The following is a 12,918-nucleotide window of genomic DNA, read 5'->3' as shown; positions in this document are numbered from 1 at the left end:
CATGTTGGTAGTTAACGGAACAGACCACTATACCACCCACACGCCCCCTTCTTTGATTTTCTTACCTGGATTATTCAGCATGCGTCAAGACAGCAAGAGATTATGTTTTATGGGGGTAACAATGGATCCGGAAAGAACTCTTTTCAGTGTTGCAATCAAAGTCACAAAAATTTACCTGTTGTTTTAGACAAACTTAATGGTCCTGCCTCATCCACATTGTCTGAAAATGACTAATAGATTTGTCTCTGCTCTTTTTGCCCCTCAGCAATGATAAGAACCTTTGCAGCAAGGCCTTTCTGAGTGGAGTAAAGGCCTTCAGCCAGGCTGACTTGCTGGAGAAGTTTGGGAGAAACAACACTGGCCTTCTCTGTCCAACCTACATGGAGCTCCCAGCACCTAAGCCAGACCAGAGCTGCCCCCAACCCCAGACCCAGGGCTATCAGAGAATTAGTTTCTATAAGTCAGATGTGGAGAAAGGTGAGATGACAGGCAAGACATTTGCACACAGCAATCCATGTATTAATAATCCATGTCTCCACCCTCTCCCCTTTTTTCCCCATTGCCTAGTGTTTCTCCAGGAAAGTTAAGATTTTAAGTAGCAGTTCTGTAAAGATAATCCAAGGAAAAGAACATGCTGTTGTCATACTGTTCCAGGGATAAATTGTGATTTGTCTGTTATAGACTGCATTTATATAGCACTTTTCTAGTCTACTGACCACCCGGAGCGCTTTACAATGTGTGCCTCACATTCATACACTGATGGCAGAGTCTGCCATTGCAAGGTGCCAAGCTGCTCATCAGGACCAGTTGGGGGTTCAGTGTCTTGCTCAAGGACACGTCGACATCCTCTCTGAAGGAGCCGGGGATTGAACCAGGAACCTTTTGATTACTGGGCGACCCGATCTAAAATTCAAAATGATGCCCAACAATGTTTCAGTGATGTCTGGCGTCAACACAAGTTAACCTGCGCATAAGTGATTAAATATATTACAACTGTGGTGGTCTACAACAGTATTACAAATGTGGTGGTCTACAAGACACGTCCGTCAGAGTATGAATGCCTGGGTAACTGACAGACTTTTTCACCCACCAACTCAGTCAGTCACATATGCATATGTCCACAAATTCTCTTCTACACACACATGCATACACTCACATAAAAGTTTACGTATGTCCTGACTCTTGTTTTCAGGTAACAAGCAGAGGATTGGATGGATGGTGGAAGAAGAGAGGAGCAGGGAGCTTGGTAGAGGTGTGGCGTTAATGGAAAACTGTCTGAGGGAGGTGCTGTCTGAGATCCTGAAGGTGGAGATGAAGGCCATTTACGATGACCTCTGGGAAGAGGTAAAATGATGCTCAACATTTCAAATGGTGTGATACTGTCTTTGATCAAGTCACTGACTTGCAATGTAGAGAAACAATAGTAGGGAATTCTTGAATAGTAGGGTTTATCATCGCTTTTGGCGTGAATCGTATCAGGTTTTAAAAGGAACTTGGTTAGTCTTTCTTTGATCCAAGGTGTATGTTTTGCAGGAAAAATAATAGATTGAGCCCGTTCTTGCTTGATGTAAGCGAGATCCAGGCAGCTCAGTTACACAAAAATAACTTAAAATTCAGTAACTTATAGTTCAGTTCATAGACATGGCTGTTGCTAATTACTGAGGTCGTTATCTCACTTTGTGTCTTTTTTCAAGCAGATAGTTTATCTAAAACCACCCTGGACTCTGCCTAATGTCCTTCAGTGTTTCAAAAAGCACTGGATTGCTGTATTTGGGACCATCATCCCACGGAGTGAGATAAAAGCAGTGACAACTCTCATTGACTTCTTCACCTCAGGTATGCATCTATAGAACACAAGTGCAAGTTTTAGATAGGTAGATGCATCAATTGTATAAATTTAACACAGTTTCGTCACAAATATTCCTTTCTGTTAACTGACGGTTGAGTTTACTGGGGCCACATGGCATCCATCCATCCATTATCCAAACCGCGTATCCTGCTCTCAAGGTCACATGGATGCTGGAGTGCCACACAACATTTTATTTGTGGTCATGCTTGTACATTTCTCCAAGCTAGTTTAGGGACCCATTTTATCATCCACTGATCTTCCTTGGGGCATGAAAAACATTCTTGTTCTTAGCATACATGCCATATGAATAGTGTTCCCTCGTACTTTGTAAAGTTATGCTTCCTATAGGATGTAATGCTAATGTCTTCTTTGTTCCATCATAATGCATATATAGATAGCGTCAGGGCCTTGAGCAGTTGGTCTGTCACAAAAATGTAATCAGTCATCATGAAGCCTGCTTACTGCCTCTGTTGGATGAAAATCTCTTGATTCCAAACATAAAGAAAGAAATAAACCTATTTTCTGGTGCTGGTGGAAAAAAGTTGGCACCCATACCTTTTTTCATTTGTACATGCTATGAATTTATTTCGTGGGCAGCAGACTGAGCACATAAGCTCCAACGGACAATGTGAATTTTAATGTCAAGCAAGTTTGAAAAAGAAAAGAAACCAGCATTTTAAGTAAAAGCTTTTGACATATCAGTAGTGCCCTGCCACTGAGTCATCCCCTGCTTTAAAGCCATGTGTTTCTGCTGGGGCAGGATGCTGTCTGTCCCGCCTTGCACCACTGCCTCACAGAACTATATTGAGAAGAAGGTCATCTGCTTAAATGGGCCGCTCAGAAGTGTGTCAGAAAAATGCTGAGTGTCCCGATGCAGCACTTCTCACTCTGTATCTCATCACATATCATTACCTCACTGTCTCTTGACCACTCACCCTCATTCTCCATGCCTGTCATTCTGTCTCGGAGACCAGTGGTGCAGTGTTTTCCCAATCCAGTTTAAGTCTGTTAATAGGTAAGGGCATTTACATTTTTGTGGCCCTGTCATTTCTGTCACTGGTTCTCTAGCATTATTCTTGATGTTTACATCCTGCTGTGAATCCTGGCGTTGTGCCAGGACTCTGAGAGTGGGGCAAGTAAGGAAAAAGGAGGAGGTGGAGGGAAGAGGAGGCGGAGAGAAGGAAATAAACTGCATGCTCGACTAAGAACAGATCCAGGAGTGGAAAAGTACTGCATCTTTTTTTTGCCCTCTCCCCCTTCCTCCCCCATGCATGGTCTGTGTTTGTGTGTATTTGCCTGCCTGTGTGTGTAGGTAATTTGAATACGAGTGTGTGTGTGTGTGTGTGTGTGTGTGTGTGTGTGTGTGTGTGTGTGTGTGTGTGTGTGTGTGTGTGTTGCACTGCTGTTGTTTGCTCGTGTGTCTTGTGTGATAGTTAGAATGCACTACACACAAGCATATTCCTCTCTCTCTATGTGTATATGTCCGTGTGTTCGTTCGTGGATGCGTTCGTGTGTGTATGTGTGAGAGAGAAGGGCTCTAGCAAGCAAAGAGAATGTGACCTTGTAACTGGTTTCCAGCAGGAGACATGCATATGTAACCCACTGTATTTTAATATTTGAAATATGCAATTGCGGTGGTACATCAATTCCAGGATATAAGGAGACTGGCGGGTATTCTTTAGACACGCTCTGATTTAAGGAATAACACACAGACACAGTGAGACAATTTTGACCTTTATATAAGTATAAATTGGAACTTGCACACAACAATAATAACATCCATGGACCCAAACGAGGTCCATCAGAAAAAATAATTAAATTAAATGGGTACCCAACAAGTCCTTTTTGAGTGCACCCAGTTCAATAAAAGGTGTTCTGTTCCTACCACTACCACCAGAGCCAAATATTCTTGAGCAGGGGGAATGACGGTATCAGGCTGTTGTTGCTTCAGCATGGATCTGTGCTCTCAGAACGGGGTGTACAAACCCCCCCCACCAAAAACAGTCTACACAGTAATGTACAGAACAACCAATAAATCAATATGACTTACAAATAATAACAGTAACTTTCCCTCCATAAATGTGTTAACTTATATATTAGTTTGACAGAGCTAGATATCAGGCGCTAACTCACTAGGATTCTTCCTCTCTCATACAAAGAGATGAGTGGTCTCCTCTTCTGGTGTTCACCTCCAATGCTATATGGCAAACATAAATAAAATATAAATGATCTTCCAATACCCTCACTGATTTATTTGTATGTTCGACTTTGCCTAGGGCTCAATATTAGCAACCACAGTCAACTCACCGAAATCCTCTTCTTCTATCAAGTATCGTCAAATCTTCCTCCCTGTCTTCTATTTCTTTCGTGATGTCCTTTTCTTTGTTTCTTTGTTCAAATTTCTATGTTCACTTCTCAAGTCTTAATGTTCACTTTTTCTAAAAAAAATTTTCTTCTGTCTAATCTCCTGGCTTCGCTCTGTTACACATCCAGCATAGAACAATAGATCTCCCGCGCTTGGCACTGATTCTGTCGCTCTGCGATGATGCTATTGCCCATTGCATGCTCTTCTCTTTTAGGGAGTGTCAACAAGACATGATCTCCAGTGAACCATCTCAGTTAGGGGCCGTCAGGAAGATATACTGGGATCATGAAATAGCATGGAAACCCCCCCCCCCCCCCGCAGAATGCATGAGTCTCTTCATGCATCTGCCACCCAGCAGGTCCCTGGAAAAGGCATTCCAGACTCCTACAGAATGCAGCAATGGCCAGGATCAAGGGTTTCCCAAGGCTGTCTTAGTGCACTCTATCAGGCTATGGTCGTGGTCTGCTTGATCTTCTAATTTCAGCTTAGGGGTCTATGTTTTCTGACTGCATCTTGAAGTAGAGGATTGATGGGCGCTGCTACCTCGTCCTCTACAGCTGTGAGGTCTGATCTGTCATCACACTCATGTCTTTGATCTGTTTCCCCAGACTCAAGGTTGTTATGAAGGGGCTCCATTGCATGTTCCTGAAGATCTCTTTGGAGTGAGTGGTCCAGGGCATGGCTGATGAATGGCAGCTTATAAGCTGTCAGCAGTAGGAGTCTGATCTGAATCTGATCCGAGTCTACAGGATCTTCTCTCGACTCTCCTTGCCACAGTCTCAATGAAGGGTGCCATCACAGTCACTTCAGGCCTTTGCACCATCACGAGCTCTTCATCACAGCTGCTGCAGATGTCAGCATCCTCTTCATGGCTCAGCGTGTTATCGCTTGTATCAATTGTTGGCCACTCTCCAGATCTCAACTTCATCCCCTTAGAGGTGTCTTTTTGTTCAGTTTCCTTCCCATCGGTGACAGGTAGGAATCCACATGGTAAGATGCGGTTCCTATGGAGGGTATGTTTAGGACCCACCACCCTTTTCTGGCTTGATGACGTAAACCAGTCCATCTCCCATCCTCTTCTCCATTACGTAGATATCTGTCTCCCATCTGTCCGCAAGCTTGTGTTTCCCTCTGAGGTTGACATTTTGCACCAAGACTCTGTCACCTGCTGTCAGTTCTGCTGCTCTGACCTTAACATTGAACCTTGTGTTGTTCTTCACCCCCATCTTCCGTGCGCTCTCTGCCGCTAGAGCATAGCTTTCCTGTAGCCACTCTCAAAGGGTATTAACTAGGGCTGTCAAATGATTAAAATTTTCTTAATCGCGATTAATTGCTGAATTTCAATAGTTAATTGCGATTAATCGCATTTTTTGTCGCATGTTTAAAATTCTATTATTTTGCATTTCACAACAGTTTTTAAGTCCATATTAACAGTATAAAGCAATTCTTACAAGTGTATCTTGATTGGGAATCAAATGAATGCAAAGAAAGTTACTTTATGAACTTGCCTTTTTGATTTATTTCAAATCAAAAGAAGTGCAATGAGCCTGAGGTAACACAATGTTTACTTCAAAGATGTAGCTTGCCTTAAACAGAAAAGAAATGCTACAACAACTGTGTGGTCTTGAGGGAGGAAACAACTTCAAAGTGCTTATTCTGTGAAATACATTTTTTTTGGAAAGATTACACTGTTCCACATTGAGAAATATGCAGAAGTGCATGCACAAAATGTAAAGTCCAATCAGTGTTGATATGGTGTGCAGTTACTCCGAGATCATTTTGATTACTCACTGACGTCCAATGATCGCCGGTTAATATGACAGCATTTGCACTTTGCAGGAGTTTCAGTTTAATTTCTTTCTCCGTTTCACACAGGCTATGTATGCGTGAAACTATTGTTCCCCTCGACGGTAAGGCATATATATGACTGGTCACAACATGCCAACCGGAGTATTTCTCTTAAACCCGAGTCTTCCATGATGCTGACTTGTCTGCAGTTAGTTGCCACAAATTTCGCAAGCACTGTAGTTAACTTCTTCGATTTAGCTTCATCCACAGGTCTGTGGCGATTTGCTCTCTCCAAAATAGTGCTTTGCCTATGCCCGTTAGAATCCATCTGATTCGCTGCACTTGTATGCTTAGCTTGTAGGTGGTAGCTCAAACTCGAAGTACTTTGGTGATATTTTAATTCCATTTTACACAAGGTGCATATTACTTTTGACTTGTCGACTGAGCCGCCTGGAAGTTTTTTAAAGTAAAACGAGCCATTCAGAAGTGTATTGTTGACGTTTTTCTCCATGATTGCGGCAGTAGGAAACAGGAAGCGGCTGCGGCAGCTTGACAACAAATAAGGGTGCGTCGAAGGGACAAAATAGCAGCAGCATGCAATTAACACAATTAAAAAAAAGTATTATGATCGACCCTTAATCTCATCGCAATTAACGTGTTAACGCTGATAGCCCTAGTATTTACATACTTAGAGTGAGTTCTAGCATGATTCCCTTGTGGCTGGAATCGCAGAACGAGGTCAATGGGAAGGGTCGGTTGTCTGCCAAACATCATCTCATAAGGTGAGTAGCCGGTGGTGTTGTTCGTTGTGCAATTATATGCATGGACAAGTGGCTTCACGAAGTCTCTCCAGTGGTACTTGTCTTTGTCCTCCAGCATTCCAAGCATGCCAAGCATGGTTCTGTTGAATCTTTCGACTGGGTTCCCGTGAGGATGATAGAGGGTAGTCCTCAGCATTTCTGCTGCTATCAAGGAACACAGCTCTTTGATGTTATGACTTTCAAAATCTCTTCCCCGATCGCTATGAAGGCGGGCAGAGAACCCGTAGTGAACGACAAAGTTCTCCCAGAGCGCTTTAGCTACAGTTCTTGCTTTTTGGTTTCTTGTGGGAACTGCCACAGTAAACCTGGTGAAATGGTCTGTAATCACCAATGCATTTCATGTATTTCTGTTGTCAGGTTCAATAGACAAATAGTCCATGCAGACCAAATCAAGGGGGTAACTTGTATTGAGGTTCATCATTGGAGCAGCCCTCTCAGGGTTTGTTTTTCTTCTGAAGCACCTTTCGCATGTGTGACACTACACATTGACTGCTTGAGCCATCCTTAGCCAGTAAAGTCGGGCACGAGCCAGGTTAAGGGCGCGCTCAAAACCAAGGTGCCCCACCTCATCATGAACACCCTTTGGTGCTTTGGCTCTGTATCTCTCAGGCAAGATCAACTGGTAGCCCTCTGTTCCCCTGTCAACATGCCTTCTGAACAGGACTCCGTCCTTGAGTTTGAGCCGGTTCCACTCTCTGAGGGAGAGCCTCACCTCCGGTCACTCCAGCTTTGTCTGTCTGAACAAGGGCTTAATGTCTCTCGCAATGAGTTGGATGACACGCCTTAGGGACAGGTCCACCCACTGGGACTTGTGCCAGTCCTCTAGAGTCATCCCCGTAACAGTTTCTTGTCAGGGGAATGGCGGAGGGGCCCACTGCTAGGGACTCTGCTAAGACGGGGAGTTCCTGAGGGCTCCAGTCTCACTGAGTGTCTTTGGCAGAGAGCAGTGAAGGTGTTCCCTGAGAGTACTTTGTGCTTCCCATCCAGCTCACATTGATGAAGCTCCTCAGTCCTCTCTTTTTCCTTGAGAAAAGCATCGTCTTCTTTTGAGGGTTCCTGGTGACGCCTTGACAGCCCATCTGCATCTTGATTTGTATTACCAGGCTGATACTTTATTTCAAAATGGTACAGTAGGTCCACGGTGGTGTAGCGGTCTAAGCATCGGCTTTGTGTTGATGCAGTTGCCCACTGGGGACCGGGGTTTATGCCCCGGTCTCATCAGATTCGACTATGGCCGAACTCGACGAAGCAGCAATAATTGGCAATGCTGTCTTCGGGAGGGGGGTGGAGTTGGCTTGTGTTTGTCACATGAATGCGTCTCTGTGTGTGTCAGAAAAAGCAGTGGTTCGGCCTGGATTCGCCTTGTCACAAAAGTGGGCAGGTGTCTCCTTCGAGACTGCCAGCCGGAGAGATGCAATTGGCAAACGCATGCACTATGAGGGTGGGTGTTTGAACTAAAATAGGGATCGATTGGCCACTAAATTGGGAGAAAAAAGGGAAAAATCAGAAATAAATAAATAAATAAAAACGGTACATTGACAGAGCTGCTAGCCAGCAGTGGCCGGCTGCATCGAGTTTTGCAGATGTCACCACATAGGTGAGCGGATTATTGTCAGTAAGAACTGTGAATTCTGTACCATACAGATAATCATGAAACTTTTCACATACCGCCCACTTCAGTGCGAAGTATTCAATCTTATGAGCCATTAGTTGCGTTCACTTTTGGATAGCCCTCGGCTAGCATAGGCTAAGTTTCCCTTCTTGCTCTTGGTAAATGGTGGCACCAAAGCCTTGTCCGCAGGCATCTGTGTGGAGAAGATAAGGAAGGTCGGTGTTGGTGAAAGCCAATACAGGTGCTGAGGTTAACCTGTCAATGAGTGTTCTGAAAGTGGTTTCGCAATCCTTTGTCCATTCGCTTTCGAAAGACTGTGCTGGGGCTCACTGAAGTGAGAAACTTTTGCTTCTTATAGTCCTTTCCTCTTTTCCTTGTAGCCACATAGCCAGTAGTGAGGGCATTCAACGGCTTTGCTATTTTCGAGTAGCCCTGTACGAAACACCTGTAGTACCCCGCAAACCATAAGAAGCACTTGAGCTCTTTACGATTGGTGGGCTTTGGCCAGTCTTTTAAGGCTGATATCTTCTCAGGGTCAGTGTGTATGCCACCAGCATCAACAGTGTGGCCCAGGTACTTCACCAAGGACTGGAGTTTTCATTCTTTAGCAGGAGCCATTTTAGCCACATTCCTCTAGCAAGTGTTATTTTTGGCAAGATGAAACTACAAGCATCATCCAGAATGTCCGACGAAGGAAAACTCTTTGTCGGTGGACTGTGTTTCGATACAGACAAAACTTCACTTGAAGAAGAATTTTCGAAGTATGGAAATATTGCCAAAGTTGACATTGTTAGAGATCTTGAAACGAGGAAGTCCAGGGGATTTGGCTTTGTGACATTTGAGAACCCACAAGATGCTAAAGATGCAATGGCTGCCATGAATGGAAAGTCTATCGATGGAAGGCAGATCCATCTGGATGAGGCACGAATGCCTGGAGGACGATCCAGCAGCTACCGTGGTTTCTCTGGAAGCCGTGGTGGGGGATATACCAGAGGGGGGAGAGGAAGAGGTAGCGGAGGATTTTATGACAGGAGTTATGGAGACTGCAGCTTTGGTGGGGACAGACGCCATGGTGGCGAAAGTTATGGAGGCAGTGAAGAGAGGAGCTACAGAGGGGTATACAGGAGTGGTGGAGATGGATACTCATCAGGTGGTGGATACAGAGATAGCAGGAGTCGGGGAGGATATGGAAAGCGCAGTGAACATATAGGGACAACTATGACAGCTATTCCTCACGAGAGTAAAAATGCAAGAAAACTTTCTGATTGCAAGATCATCACAACTCCTGGCTGGCTCACCACTTTATGTAACCCACTGTATTTTAAGATTTGCAATATCCAATTGCAGTGGTACATCAATTCCAGGTTATAAGGAGACTGGCTGGTATTCTTTAGACATGCTCTGGTTTAGCACTAGAATGACCATGACCGTTTTGGATTTTCAAAGTTTAATAACTTTGTGGGAAAAAAAGATACAGACCTGCTGCTTCCTGGATACCCCTAAAATTGCATATATTTGCGTTAAAATGAGTTTTAGATCAATCACACACAAACAAGTTATGAAGTTAGATTAGCAATATGTGTTTTCCGTTTTGTTTTTCAGGTAATGTTTTCACTTTTTCAATTTTGCTGTTCAAGTTCGACCATGCCTCTGAAGTTTAAATTGTTTAAAAATAATATTGTAGATGTTAAAATGTTAATTTTGATGTCAGTCATTTCCTAACAGACATGCTAACATATAAAATACATTGATATCTCAAATGGGTATTTATCTTGACAGAATGTTTAAAAACGGGCCGTCATTTTGACCGCCCATGGCCGTTTAAGGTAGGAGTGAAATCCAGATCGTTCTAGTTTAAGGGATAACACGCACACAGTGAGGCACTTTTGACCTTTTATGTATATGTATAAATTGGAACTTGCACACAACAATAATAACCTGAACCCAAAAGAGGTCCACCAGAAAAAAATAATTAAACAAAATGGTTACCCAACAAGTTCTCTTTGAGTGCACTCAGTTCAATAAAAGCCGTTCTTGAGCAGGGGAATGATGATAACAGACTGTTGCTTCAGCATGGATCCGTGCTCTCTCAGAATGGGGTCTACAAAAAAAAAAAGTCTACCCAAAATGTACAGAACAACCAATAAATCAATATGACTTACGAATAATAACAGTTACCCCCCCCCCATAAATGTGTCAATTTATATTAGTTTGACGGAGCTAGATATCAGGTGCTAACTCACCAAGATTCTTCCTCTCTCATACGAAGTTGTCTCCTCTTCCAGTGTTCACCTCCAATGCTATGTGGCAAACATAAATAAAATATTGTAACATGCACAGATAAATAGATTCGCTAGCCCTTGGCTAATGGGTCGGACCCTTTAATCGACTGGTTAACGTTGTCGCCCGTGGTGCGGGAGATCAGGGTTCATGTCCTGGCTGCAGGGGGTTCCTGGACTCCCCCCTGAATTCGCTACATTGGTGTCAGAAGTGGAATGGTGAGACCGTGAGGCCATCGGAAGCACGTGTGCCCAGAGACGTGAGGGAGCTGATATGCTGAAGCACAGAGATGTGCTTCCTGAAGGAGGGGGGTAGTGTAACGTGCATGGATAAATAGACTCACTAGCCCTTGGCTAATGGGTCGGACCCTTTAGTCGACTGGTTAACACAGTCGCCCGTGGTGCGGGAAACTCAGGTTCGCATCTTGGCTGCGGCGGTTCCCGGGCTGCCCCCCGAATTCGCTACATTGGCGTCAGAAGCGGGATGTTGAGACCGTGAGGCCATCGGAAGCACGTGCGCCCAGAAGCGTAAGGGGGCATGTATGCTGAAGTGTGGGGAGTGCTTCTCGATGGAGGGGGGTAGTGTAACGTGCACGGATAAATAGACTTGCTAGCCCTTGGCTAACGGGTCGGACCCTTTAGTCGACTGGTTAACGTAGTTGCCCGTGGTGTGGGAGACCCGGACTCACGTCCTGGCTGCCCCCCGAATTCGCTACATTGGTGTCAGAAGTAGGATGGCGACACCGTGAGGCCACCGGAAGCGCATGCACCCAGAGGCGTGAGGGAGCTGGTATGCTGAAGCGCGGTGATGCACTGCCCGAACGAGGGGGGTAGTGTAACGACCAGGATAACTAGACTGCTAGCCCTTGGCTAACGGGTCAGACCCTTTAGTCAACTGGTTAACGTAGTTGCCTGTAGTGCGGGAGATCCGGGTTTGCGTCCTGGCTGCGGCGGTTCCTGGACTCCCCCCCAAATTTGCTACATTGGTGTCGGAAGTGGGATGTCGAGACTGTGAGGCCATCGAAAGCACATGCGCCCAGAGGCGTGAGGGAGCTGATATGCTGAAGCACGGGGACACATTTCCCGAAAGAGAGGGATAGTGTAACGACCACAGATAGTACTCTCACTAGCCCTTGGCTAACGGATCGAACCCTTTAGTCGACTGGTTAACGTCGCCCGTGGTGCAGGAGATCCGGGTTTGCGTCCTGGCTTTGGCGGTTCCTAGACTGTCCCTCGAATTCGCTACAATATAAATGATCTTCCAATATCCTGACTGGTTTATTCGTATATTCGACTTCGCCTAGGGTTCAATATTAGCAGCCACAGTCAACACACCGAAATCCTTCTTCTATCAAGTATTGTCAAATTTTTCTCTGTATCTTCTATTTCTTTCGTGACGTCCTTTTCTTCATTTCTTTGTTCAAGTTTCTAAGTTCATTTTTCAAGTCTTAATGTTCACTTTTTCTAATTTTTTTTCTCTGTCTAACCTCCTGGCTCCACTCTTTTACACATCCAGCAGAGAGCAATAGACCTCCTGCACTTGGCACTGATTCTGTCGCGCTGCGGTGACGCTATTGCCCGTCGCATGCACCTCTCTTTTAGGGAGCGTCAAGAAGACATGATCTCCTGTGGATTATCTCAGTTAGGGGCCGTTGGGAAGATATACTGGGATCATGAAATAGCATGGGCTACACACAAAGAAGTTTGGGCCATGTTAGCTGTTTTTTTCTGACACACTGTCTCACTGACTGCTCACTTTGCCCTTTACCTTAATCCTCATAACATCCCACTTCATAACACTTCAGAGACACACTGAAAGGCCAAAACGTTCTCTCACTGTAAAAGAGATATTGTTTAATATTCAAGTAGATTTCATTCTGCCTCTTCACTCTCATTAATTTGATATGAATATATTTTCCCATTTGTCCATGTGTCCATTGTCAATTGTGTCCCTCTGATAGCCTGTGTATCTTTCCATTTTCCTCCAGGTAAAAGAGTTGAGTATATTACTACATTACAGGCTCTCAGTACAGCCAAGGAGCTACTACGGGTGTTTGAGAGGAGGTCAAACTACAGTCAGCTTGTCCCAGCTGCCATCTCCTCATTGGATGAGATTACACATTCACTACAAAGTCAGGTCAGAAAATTGTCGGTTTAAGGTTGCAGTACTCTGTTTCTGTGCACTTATTACACACTTTTATGTG

At 44.6% G+C, this 12,918-nt stretch overlaps 1 protein-coding gene and 1 pseudogene across 1 annotated transcript in view; both read left to right on the top strand.

Moving 5' to 3' along the window:
• Positions 1 to 12,918, top strand: part of swt1 (SWT1 RNA endoribonuclease homolog) — a 90,970-nt gene that overhangs the window by 27,935 nt on the left and 50,117 nt on the right. Inside the window, exons 9-12 of the mRNA XM_056276324.1 lie at positions 266 to 477; positions 1,193 to 1,344; positions 1,698 to 1,836; positions 12,703 to 12,851. Coding sequence (XP_056132299.1) covers positions 266 to 477; positions 1,193 to 1,344; positions 1,698 to 1,836; positions 12,703 to 12,851 — 652 coding nt within the window. The remainder of the gene's footprint in view (positions 1 to 265; positions 478 to 1,192; positions 1,345 to 1,697; positions 1,837 to 12,702; positions 12,852 to 12,918) is intronic.
• On the top strand, positions 9,117 to 9,679 carry LOC130109424 (cold-inducible RNA-binding protein B-like; annotated as a pseudogene).

This window comes from Lampris incognitus, chromosome 3 (assembly GCF_029633865.1).
Source record: "Lampris incognitus isolate fLamInc1 chromosome 3, fLamInc1.hap2, whole genome shotgun sequence".
In the NCBI taxonomy this organism is placed as follows: domain Eukaryota; kingdom Metazoa; phylum Chordata; class Actinopteri; order Lampriformes; family Lampridae; genus Lampris; species Lampris incognitus.
This window is presented reverse-complemented; position numbering and strand designations above follow the sequence as displayed.